Source organism: Oncorhynchus gorbuscha, linkage group LG23 (genome assembly GCF_021184085.1).
Source record: "Oncorhynchus gorbuscha isolate QuinsamMale2020 ecotype Even-year linkage group LG23, OgorEven_v1.0, whole genome shotgun sequence".
Lineage (NCBI taxonomy): Eukaryota > Metazoa > Chordata > Actinopteri > Salmoniformes > Salmonidae > Oncorhynchus > Oncorhynchus gorbuscha.
The window spans coordinates 48,019,275-48,031,378 of record NC_060195.1 but is presented as its reverse complement, the minus strand read 5'-3'; the positions used below and the strand labels follow the sequence as shown (position 1 = coordinate 48,031,378).

Genomic DNA, 12,104 nt, shown 5'->3' with positions numbered 1-12,104 from the left:
ATCGCCACGCTCCCTCTCGTAGTCCTCATCTTTATAAGTCACCTTGATTTGGCACCTGTGTGTTTTCTAAATTTTTTCATGAAAATAGTTAGCGAATTCCATGACAGTAGCTAAAGCAAGGGGCTAGAGCAGCACACAAGTAGACGACAAATGCATGCTGGGCCGGGCACGCCCTGAGCTCGTGAAGTCAGTGCTACTGGAGCGAAAATGGAGCAGGCGAGAAGGTCGACGCCCCAGCCTCTGGGAATTTCGCTCCACTCTCCAGTAAAAGCTCCAGTTCCGCTCTACTCACATACTCAGCTTCATGTAGACTTTATGACTCAGTGTTTTCCACCTTTAGAGTTGGGTAAACTGTGCTGGCCCCTCTGCAAAAACATGCACAGTCACAAACAGGTACACATACTGTGCAGAACTTTGTGTCCAACGTGATGGAAAGTCCTCTACGAAAGATAAATATACACAGTTGACAGTGCAGAGAAGTGTAGCCAGTTTATGGTGCTATACCTCAGGCTCCAGTGTTGAAAGTCTTCCCAGTAATGAGATATTAAATTATATATTATGTTCCATGGCTATCTGTCATAAAACCATAAATATATTTATCATGTAAAAAATGTTTTTTATATATACATATATATCATGTATTTAAAAAATTATGATCAAGAGAAAGTATACCAAACCTAAGATTGCTTTTGACTGATACTGCATTCTCTCTGTTTTCCCTGTCTCTCAGAACACATTCTGGTTTGGCCTAGGCTGCTGTGCCCTATTCCTCCTTCCTAGCATCATCCTGTCAGTAAAACTGGCAAAGTTCTACCGCAGAATGGACACAGAGGATGTTTACGATGAGTGAGTATCTCTAATCTTAAACTGTCCAGTGAAAATCTCACTTTTAAAAGTCCATATTCTGTTAACTCATACCCAGATGTTGTTGACTCGTCCTATACTAGTATTTGTGGCCAAAGCAAAAATTGTAGGGAAAAAAATCAGTAAAAAACCCACCTCAAACTTATATCTTAAATCTTTAAAAAATGCTTGTTATTTCCTCATAGAGCATGATGTCATGTTGGCTCATTGGCTGAGCTGGCCAATCAGCAGTCTACTCGCATGAGTATTTTAATGACGTATATGCCCACACCATTCTGTTGTTGGTGTGTGCCCATATATGCTTTTTAACATAGTTAATTACCATTTTTTGGAAGGAAAACTATTTAACTCATATTGGAATTAATTATAGGTCATCTTTCATAGAAATCTATGAACACTGAACAGTTACTTTAAATACTATGTCGTCACATACAGTATGTCGCGTGTCACTACTTCACAGGAGAGGCATTTGAACGTAAACAGATTTTTTAAAATCAAAATGCATTTTTTGGGCAGAAATGCCTTCTGGAACATGTGAACTTTCATGTGCCTTAATAACAAACGTGTGTGCATCTGTAAATACGAATACAATTGTTGAATTACGTGCCTAGTTGTTTAGCCACGGAAAAAGGCAGGAACCTTCCAGCTAGCCATGATTGGCTGAGATAATGGTTGGGCAGGACATGCCGAGAAATGAGTTTGGATTGGTCTGCCATGTAGCAAGCGTCTGTCTATAACATGAGCTGCTCAGTATGTGTAGGTAATCCTTTCTAACACGGCTATTATGAAAGATATCACGAAGAACTGCAAAAGTGTTGCTAATGCTCTCCACTTTCTGGAGGACCGAGTTTTGAAGTCAGTGGAATGTCCGGTGGAAGCATCTAAGGAGATGGAGAAAATTCTGCCGTTTGATTGCAAAGAGAAACACCTGTCTAGTTAGCGAACATCAAACTTAGTTGGTTAGCTTTAGCTACCTGCAGATTCATGCAGGGTAATAATGTTATAAGTTATGATTATGGTTAACTGTTTAGCTAGCTAGCTAAATGTCTAAACATAAGGCTCCACTCTGCAAGTAACCATTTCACTGTACCTTTTACACCTTCTGTATCCTGTAAATGTGACAAATAAACTTTGATTATATTTGATCTAGTTTGTGTTTACCAGAGACGGTAATGTGAAGGACAACATGACCTGCACCAAAGTCAAATTAAGATATAACGTTAGGCCAACAAGACAGTGTGTAAGTTCTTAAATTCTCCGGTAGAAGGGCCTGCTTATAATTTGGCACACTCACAACCGTAAGTTATTTTCTGTAATTAGCTGGCCATTAACTTGTAAATAATGATCTTGTTGTGAGTTTATTTTCCTGTAGTAATGAATACAAATTAGCTCAAATTAAGATGTTGTCAGCTATATGATATTGTCATTATTTGAACTCGTTAGCCAGCTAACTTAACATTAGCTAGCAAGCTAACAAGCTATAAACGAACCAAAGCATTGTTTAGAAAGTTGCTTTTAGTTGCCTGGTTTGCTCGATTGACATAAACTAAATTCATTTTTAAACGGGTGGGTTTATTGGTGTTCAAATACACCAATTATGCTATTTTGGACCACCAAGTTGCTGATGTCATGCAGCCTGTTTTAGTGTTTATACTTTTTCATAACGACAGCAAGTTTGATGTCAGACGACAATAGCATGTTCATGATGTCACTGCAACAACTGTCTACAGACATGTCGCTAGACGTAGTATAAACCAGCCTTTAGTCTTGATGTCTTTGGTTGTTTAGTACAGTACCGTCGTACTCACTCTGTTTAGCACATGACCTTACATTTGAATCCTTAAAGAGATGGGTGGAGCTCAGGCTTAAGAGGGTGTGAAGGATGCTGAATGGGTGTAGACAAAGAAGAGCTCTCCAGGAGGTTTACCAAAACATTCAAGGGCCATTTTCTGAAAAGTGTGGTTACAAATTTATCAACTTTCAAAGCAGAATTACTTTCCCAGTGTTCCTCAATTGTAGTGTATGATATACAATTTTCTAGCTCTGAGACTACTTTTATCCATTGTAAAAATAAATAAATAAAACATTGCAAATGTTGCTACATAAGACCGAATTGAGCCGGTCGGTCACATATCGGGAAGAACCCTTTGATCATCCTCTTAAGTGAACTATAGCTGAGGTTTGGATGTCCCCTACTGTGAATTGGTAGTGCAACCCAGTGATTAGTTTGATGTATGGTGATCCCTCTTACAGCGTTTCCCCTACAATTGGTCCACCCCACCTAGCTCTTTCCCCATGCCTATTTGGTTAAATTGATTTGAGACTGGAAAGTCATCTTGGGGAACACTTCCTTATTAGACCCTATGATATGCATTAACAAGACTGAAATTGGGTCTGAGTCTGATTAGTTCTCATGTGCCAGGATTACAAAGTGGTAATTAACACAATTTGACTCAATCCACAACAGACAAGTTCAGTAGGAGGTCATAGAATTGCTTCTTTCCTGTCTCTGGTCCAGCCCCTTTTTCTATCTTGCCTTACTTTCCTTCCCCTATCTCTGCCTTCCCCTCTTCTGTCTATTGCAGTTCATTTGCAGTAGTAACTAGTTGTAAGCAACAGTATCTTAACTCTTTCTACTTAATTCTCTTTCTCTCTCTCTTTTCAGTTCCTCTGTTTCTGGGACTTGGCATTTTACTTTGTGATAACCATTCCTACTATTTCCATCTTCTTCCATCCTTACTTTTCATTTCATTTCTCTCCGTCAAGCACTTTGCACTTTATGAAGAAAATTTTTAAAAGTGGCGTATTAAGTACTATTCACATTGTTTTATGCATCCTTCAGTAGCCCTCACCTCTCCCATGCACTTACAGTAGTGAATGAATGCGATAGACAAGTCACCAAATGTCTTGATCAAAGACGTGTATCGACGTAATCTGATCAGTGCCCAAAAACCTTTTGGTGCATTTCTATTGCCGAGCATTTCATACATTTTTTTTGTTCTTTTTTCTATCTTTGTAGCATTGAGACAATTCCCATGAAAACGTAAGATACATTTGACCCATTTTACCTCTCCTTTCTCCTTGCAGTAGAACTCATCCGTACATCTGCGCTTTTCTGTGGATTTTGTACATAGATTAAATTGCTGATTACTTGGTGCTGGTTCTTGGTGTTTTACATTTTTAGCTTTGGAATGCATCCGTCGGTGTATCGTTTTGGCTTTCCTTTGCGTGCAATCTTGAAAAAGTGCCCCTTGTTGATCATTAAGGGCTCTGATTTCTTGTTTTTAGTATTTGATTATTAGGAGTTAGTAACACAAGCATTTCACTGCACCCGCTATTACATTTTTTTTTTTAAGTATTTAACCTAACTAGTCAGTTAAGAACAAATTGTTATTTACAGTGATGGCCTACCCCGACCAAACCCGGACGATGCTATATCATCTGCTAAACTGTGTATGCGACTAATACACTTTGATTTGATTCTTACAAGCCCACCTTTTGTTTTTGGAAGTTAAGGTGTAAGATAAAGTACTGTGGTTTATGCATTCTAGACTTTCTATATAGAACCATACATTTGTTTACGTTTAGAATAGACGCTAGCATCTTCCCAAGTTTTCCTACTTAGAGAGAAACTTTTATTGCCGAGGGTTGATAGCATGCCCTGTCTCTCACGTCATATCTTTTCATCATGTTTTTTTGGTATGCAATGTTTTGTTTCAGTATGGAAATTGGTAATAATGGTTATCATATTGAGCATTTACAAGGTATCCAAAAACCCTGTAATGACAAGGTAAACAAAATATAAAGCAGCCCGATGGAAAAAATCTATTTGCATGGCCTGTTTCAGGGAGGGATTGGGGCAGGGGCGGCATGTTGGCTAGGGGGCAGTCAGTCACTCAGTGGGGTGGTTAAATAAGGTGGCTGGGACACAGTGCATGTCCAAGGGGTTGGCTAGACCCTCAGACACATCTGGATGTCAGCTGATCTTTCCAATGGATGCTACACTGGTTGCTGCTCCAGCATTGGGAGGTCAAGCCAGCTAGTCCACTGTTTACCGCTTGTGTGTTTTGGTTTTGGGTTTCACATGATCTTTGGAGCATTTACTAACCCACTGCATGCTCTGTGCACAATGACTTGATCAAGTGAAATGAAACTCCTTGCATGTCTCCTCTTCTTTAGAATTGGGCAAACTGCTGTGAATGTACACGTGATCCTTTTGCTCCGAGAGAGGCAAAAAGAGAGGCAAGCATGTCTGCTTTGGTGTGGTGCTACTGAGACAACTGCTCATGTGACGAACTTCTAATGACCTCTAACTGCATGTTTTTCACTGAAATGTACATTTGGACGGCCAAGCAATGTGAACCAAACACAGAGAGCATCACCACAGAATGACAGACAGGGGAACGTGACAATAACACACATGCTGAGACTACCACCTATGGCTTGTCTTTTATTACAATCTACCCAGTATCATCATCAATCTACCATGACCATGGTTTCACTCTCTACTTCCCTCTAAAAGTCAATATAAAATCAGTTTGGATAGAGTGGATGTTATTCCCTCAGTTCAGTGCATATGGCAAATTTACTGCATACATTCACCCTGGCATCATACCATCCCTTGTTGGCCTCAAGCCCTCAGCGAGGGTCGATGGAGTGGTTCTGCTCTCTGTGTTTTGGGGAAAACCTGCTGCTCCCTTCAAGTGCAGGATCTGAAAGCAAGAGACAGGACTAACAAAATGGTTGACCCAAAGAATGTTCCCTTTTCCTGGCATTGATGTTGTCCCCCTTTCCTGTACCCCTGTGCCACTAGCATCCTTGCCTATGACACTATGACTAGGTTCCCACGGGCCTCCGCTCCCCCCAGGCATATTGACTGGTGAGAGAGGCCCAGGCTTTTTGACCGACTCCAGAAAGGTACTGAGAACCACTGAATACGCGGACGACATCTCTCCCGCCGCCTCATCAGCATCGTCTTCCCCTCCTTTATTCTCTCCTCATGCAATTTCCATGCCATCTTCTCCTGCTGTTTGTCTGCATGCCGTTGCCACACTGAAAAACCTCCAGAACTTTGACAGTTTTCTCTCTCGTCTCCTCCTTTGCTTGACACCATATTTCCTTATGTAACCCCCCAATTCACCCTTCTTCAACAGCTTGTTTTTAGCACTCGCATGTCTGCTTCACTGGCTTTGCAGAAAGTCTTCAACGGGGAGGATTGCTGTTTTTGGAATCACTAATAAACCCTAAACCATAAATGGCTCGATGGTATTTGTGTCTAACCACGTGTAACTGCTCTATAAATGTGCAATAGACGAGGCCCGCTGTGCGTGTTTGCTGTTCCTAATGACTTATACAGTTTAAGATGAAAGTCTTCCTTCTCTCATTTCAAAACTCACATTTCATTGCTTTCATTTCCCCCCTGAGTCTCACAATGGCAAAAGCAATAAGCTTCTGAAATGTCAAATCAAATCTGATGCAATTAAATGTCAATGTTTTCTGACACAGTATCTTCTTTTCTACAGTGCCATTGGAAACTGGAACTGAAACACTAGATTGTAAGTTTCTACTATATTTGTAGATACTGTTCCTGTTTTCTATGATACGTTTTAGCATAGAAATATACCACTTTATATGCTATCTGTTGGCTTTCCACTTAGACTATTTTACATCAATGCATTTTTACTCAGATGTTGCATGCGGTGTTAAATTGCATTTCATCTATGTTTAGGACACCATCAATTTCCCACCCCTTGGACAAGACAAAGCTTCAAAAATAAGTCCTTACCTGATGTATTTTGTGTGTGTTCCTCTCTTCCTCGGTCTGCACGGATCTTTTTACTGACAAGATCCTAATGACCAGTCACAGCCTGTTCTGGATATCCGCTGTCCAATAGGACCCCCCTCGGACACTACAGAAGGTGCTGTCATCAACCCTTTCTTTGATCCTCCCGGGGGGGGAAACTATAAGGAAGCCATACATCTGAGCCAGTGTCGGTCGACCTTCATCCTTCACCTCTCACATAGCTGTCTAGTGTGTTTACATTAGTCTGGCCACAATATCAGAGCCGAGGCTGAGTTCAAATTGAGGACACAACGACAATTACATGGCTGTGTACTCTCAAATCTTTTGTACTTCTTTCGCGTTGTCTAAACGGTGAATGAAAAGATCCTTTGAAATGTCATGTAGAGCTGCTACTAGAGCATTGCCATTACTGCTCATATTTGAGGGGTCTTTGCGATGATGTTTTACTAACTGATGAGGCGTATCACGTGAAACAAACAGGTTTGAGGCAAACTCCAGACGGTTGCCTTTTAGACCTGTTTTACCATAGCCTTTTGACTGGTGTCCACCATCTTGTTGAATATGAGGAAAACTGTATCTCATATCAGTGTATAACAGGTAGAATATCACATGAACCTGGACAGAAATGTCAAGAGACTATAACATTCCTTACCTGATCAATTGATTAACATTAAATGCAAAGTATCCTGTTGCGTATACTAACACGGCACGTTAATAAAGATATTTTCCGGGCTATTGTAGTGGTCAAACTTTAAATTGGAGAACTGCTATTTGAAGCCAAATCCTATTTTTACTGTAGGTCTCAGGTCTTTAGTTGTATAACAGTTATGCATAATATATTGTTTCAATCTTTTTTGTTGTTGTAAATCCCACAGTAGCTTTTGGTACCTATGGAAGGGGGAATGTATTGAATAGTAATTTGTATATAAGAGATGTATTGCTTAAAGTGATTTATGACACCCATGTGTGGACTATGCTGAACAACGTTAACATACTGTAAAAATGTGCCACCCCCCCAATAACATAGCCCATCTGTTCTCACTTGTTTACACGTTCCTTCTTTCCTACTGTCTGCCTCACAAAGATGGGGACATTAGCCTGCTTAACTACCATGTGCTGTCAATCAAATAGCATTAATCCAATCCAAAAGAGGCTTGTTGACGAGTGGAGCGAGGACATCTTATTGGTATAACTGATCTTGCCCATTGAGTCTCGGAAAGAAATGCCACTTCCCAATCAACCATTACTACTTAATAAGTACATGCCTGCAGACTGCTTACCTTAACAAGTGTATGATTAATCACATAACACGCTATTTAATGACAGACATTTTATATGCACCATCTGGTTAGATAGTGGGTGCAATGTTTCCTGCAGACTGCTTACCTTAACAAGTGTATGATTAATCACATAACACGCTATTTAATGACAGACATTTTATATGCACCATCTGGTTAGATAGTGGGTGCAATGTTTCCTGTTTCCTGGTTGTTTTAAGGGTATAACTGTAATGGTGGCACTGGAGGGTGCACTGGGGGGTGCACTGATGGTGCTCATTGGAAATGTGTGTCCTTGTAATGATGTTTGTTTTTTTGAAAGTGTACAAATGTGAATAAACTTTCAGTTGCATTCTTGTACACAAATCTTTTTGATTGATGTTCCCGTTAAGAGGTGTGTCTCAGTGACCGCTGGAGAAACCAATCGTTACCCAAGTTTTCAAGGGCAAGGGGGTCGCTATTTTGGACACCCATGTCCGTTGTTTTGTGTCAATTATTATCTGCACATGACCAGGAACATTTGACATGAGACAATGGGCTTACACGTGTTAGCTATTACCTCAAGGCCACATAGTCTTATATAATGTTGCCTTTGTCGTCGTCAGACATAGAACATACCATACCCCATTATGTACCCGCTGTTTTGGATATGAGATTATTATATTTTGCTATGGGCTAGGACTTGAGGTTTCCACAGTCATTTGGCACCCACACCCACATCTGTGCAGCCCAGAGACATTTTCTGACCTGCATGTGACCACTTCTCCCTCACCCTAAATGTACAACTGGTTAAAGAAGAAGATTGAGTAATGAGTTTAGAGACTTCAGAGAGAGTGAAGCTGATTTTATTTCAAATCCTAGGTAATTGTATTTCGATTCTTAACCTAAGCTCATCGTTCCTCAGGCTGTCTGCAGGGATATATTTTGGTTCACCACCTTTGCAGCTCTTTGTACTCCCTGCAAACCCTGTGTAGCCACTGACATGCAACAGGAGAGAGAGAGAGGAAGAAATGCCCGGCCCCTCGTTTGGCTTGCGGCCACAGAGTGCAATTCCTGATTCTACAAAGCGAAGCGATCCTGCTCCGGAAGTTTACATTACAGATCCCGCGTCACTCACAAGGAGCCCTTTCTCCCCCGTTATGATTGATTGCTAGGAAAATAAAGTTGCAAGAGGCATGTGCTGCTACCCCCCTCTCTATAGCACAGACACACACACTCGCTGTTACATACTATACATGCCTTTGTCTCGAGTCAGCAACTCTATTATGGGTTATTCTTGTTCTTCTCTGATTTCTATCCTCAGGTTTCTCCACACTTCTGTTCCAGATTTGATTGTGTTTATGTTTGGAAGGAAATTATAGGCTGTGCTGTATGGTTGTAAACATCTAACTTTAAAACAGCCGTGAACCTTGAACTGTCCTTATAGAATAGCATTTTAAGACACTCTGTGGTATTGAGTTGAAAACCACACATACCAACGGTGTGTAAAACTGACAAAAAAATGTAAATGACATGGTGAACCATTACAGAAATCTTATGTTGGCATCCGTGTGCCAAGCTTCTCAAAATGAATGGCAGTCTGGAATTTTTTTTAAGCGATAAAATCCACAAAGTTGTGCTTGACATATTTGTCAATGAAACACTGATATACTATACTAGTATGGGCGATTATATAACACCTGGTTAAACTTGAGGGCATCAATGTTCTCTGACTATTTCCTTCGCCTCCCTCCCAATTGGTTTCGCATGTGGTCCTGGCTTTCATTGACAGTCTCCAGATAGCCATAAATTATAGTCACATTGCACTACACTACTCCCCTCTTCAGGATGGCTCTTGTAACCCAGGATTTTTTCACCTGAATGCCCTCTTTGTGTGCTGAGCCCATAAATAGCAGGGGGGACCCTCAGCTTCTGCAGTCCCACTCTCACTCCCTCTCTCACACTTAATCATCTGGCATAACCATGTGGACTCGGGCTAGCGCACTGCTGCTCCTCGCCTGCTGCCTCTGGGCAGTGGAGGGTCAGAACGAGAACGGCAATGGTGGTGGTGCTGCCGCCACTGCTACTGCAGAGAACAGGAAGGGTGTCTGGGAGGACCCCATCCAGTTCAACAACAAGGGAAAGGACTTGTGCACCATGAGCGTCACCGGCCAGGGAGATGTCACCAAGCTGAGGATATCGTGCCAGGGTGCCGAGAGAACCTACTGGTGCGAGTACACGGGCAAGCCCCAGATGTGCCGTGCCTACAACAACAACCCTCGCCATTATTTCACCCAGATCATGTGGGACCTGAGGAAACTCCAGAACGCCTGCCAGGCACCCAAGGCTATCAAGCCTCAGATGTGCAAGAGGGCACCGGAAGACGCCCAGATGTTGTACTCCGCTTCCTCCACACCAGAGGCAGCATCAGCAGCCACCCCCCAAAAGCCGGAGAAAGCCCAAGAGCCACCCCAGGCGAAACCAGAGACTCCCAAGGCACCGATCGTCAAACAGGCCAAGCCAGCCGCAACCAAGCCTGAGCAGCCAAGACCAGAGCAGGTAAGACCTGAGCCAGCAAAACCAGAAGCAAGACCAGCACCTACAAAGCCAGTGCAATCCAGACCTGTGCAGGCAAAACCGGAGCAGGCAAGACCAGCAGCTGCAAAACCAGCAGGAGCAAAACCAGCAGGAGCAAAACCAGCAGTGAACAAGACAGCAGTACTGAAGAAGCTTCTGACACCCAAACCAACCACTCCAAAACCAACCAAGCCCACTGTCAAGGGCAATGCCAAAAAGATTGCACAAGAGTATTGTTGGCAGTCACTTCAAGGCATCTGTTCCTATGTCATTGGTTGGTTTCAGAACTAATAATGAAGGTCAGTTGAAATAAGTTGGCTGCTGATATTTTCTGAATTGTAGCCATTGTGTAATATATCATGACGATAACTTGATGAGCAGTTGTATGTCTCTTAAAGTCATTTGACTTAAGTTCTATAAAAATACGACCAATATGATTTCATGTTCAGCTCAAAGTCTAGTCCGTGTTTTACTGAGTAGAAAATGTCAACCAATTCACTGTATTTCCCTTTGCTTTCTGTTTCCCAGATTTAGATTCCCCTGTGAAGATGATTTCAAAGGTCTGACTAAAGAGGTGCTCAGAGTGGTTTTCCAAACGTGGACTTTGCTAATAAATGTCACAGAAGAGAATTTGAACACCCTCTCCATGGGAATGATCGTGCTGACATTTCTGTCAATCAAACATCTTTCCTGGCAGCCATTTTACCATGAGTTGTGAATGTTCCATTGAGACCAATACCAATCCAAAATGTTTGGTGAAATTGTAATTCCAAGGGTCACAATAACAACTGAACGCATCCATACCTGAATGTGTGGATCGGGTATGGACAGATCGTTAAATCCATCGTCTTTCACACGGTACTCATTTTGTCAAAAAATGAGTACCATGGTTTTGGTGTCAGAAAGCATTCTACACATTTCGACAAACCTATGGTACCCTATAATGTACTCTCCTAAGGCAGATACACCGTTGGTTTTGCCATTTTTTGTATGTTTGTTTATGCGTATGTTTGTATTACCATAAACCACATATTGAATATGCTGTGTTGGGGAAAAACATGACAAGGTTTTTGTGTCATTTACATAGTAGATTGGCATATTCTGCAAACTCTACCACTGGTTCATTGTACAGAAATGTCATAATCAATGTATGAATGTCTGTATATAATGAATAAAGTGTGTTCTTAATTCTTGTTGGTGTGTCTGTGTTCCTTGCTGGCTTGCTTTAGGTTTAAAGCCTGTCTCTCCCCACTTTTTAAATACCAGCAGGGAATAAGTCAAAATGAACAATATTGGAAACATTCATGTTTACATTTGTGTTCAATAATACCCTTTTTGAGATGCAGTGTCTCTTTTCCCCAGTATGTGACGCTGTTGTATCTTCTTTCAAATATATTTTTTTCAATGACTGCTGCAGTCAATGCGTTGCTCATTGCACTTTTACTAGGCCGGAGTGCGCACACTATAACATGTGTAGAGAAAAGTCCCTGAATATTTTTTTAGGGGTAATCAATTGTGTATTTTCAGTATGCACCCTTTCACTTGTTATAAGTGACAATAGACTGTGTAGGCCTAATTAAGGACAACGACTTCTGACAAGACAC

At 41.5% G+C, this 12,104-nt stretch overlaps 2 protein-coding genes across 12 annotated transcripts in view; both read left to right on the top strand.

Moving 5' to 3' along the window:
• prom1a (prominin 1a) overlaps window positions 1-8,304 on the top strand; it is a 122,799-nt gene extending 114,495 nt beyond the window's left edge. For 2 of the 11 annotated variants that reach the window (XM_046323196.1, XM_046323200.1), the window contains 5 exons: window positions 731-846; window positions 3,884-3,907; window positions 5,678-5,781; window positions 6,387-6,419; window positions 6,711-8,304. In XM_046323196.1, the coding sequence (XP_046179152.1) occupies window positions 731-846; window positions 3,884-3,907; window positions 5,678-5,747 (210 nt within the window). In that variant the 3' untranslated portion in view covers window positions 5,748-5,781; window positions 6,387-6,419; window positions 6,711-8,304. Of the gene's footprint in view, window positions 1-730; window positions 851-3,529; window positions 4,204-5,043; window positions 5,782-6,386; window positions 6,421-6,592 lie in introns of those variants that run through there. The other 9 variants (XM_046323197.1, XM_046323199.1, XM_046323195.1 and 6 more) reach the window with 9 other exon arrangements.
• Window positions 8,305-9,758: 1,454 nt separating this feature from the next.
• Window positions 9,759-11,693, top strand: LOC124011514 (fibroblast growth factor-binding protein 2-like). Its single transcript, XM_046324957.1, has 2 exons — window positions 9,759-10,799; window positions 11,029-11,693. Exon 1 carries the CDS (start codon window positions 9,907-9,909, stop codon window positions 10,789-10,791), a length of 885 nt encoding a protein of 294 aa, XP_046180913.1. The 5' UTR covers window positions 9,759-9,906; the 3' UTR covers window positions 10,792-10,799; window positions 11,029-11,693.
• The last annotated feature ends 411 nt before the right edge of the window (window positions 11,694-12,104 follow it).

Coding starts and splice junctions, on each gene's coding strand:
- LOC124011514 (XM_046324957.1), top strand. CDS start 9,907: ATGTGGACTCGGGCTAGCGCACTGCTGCTCCTCGCCTGCTGCCTCTGG.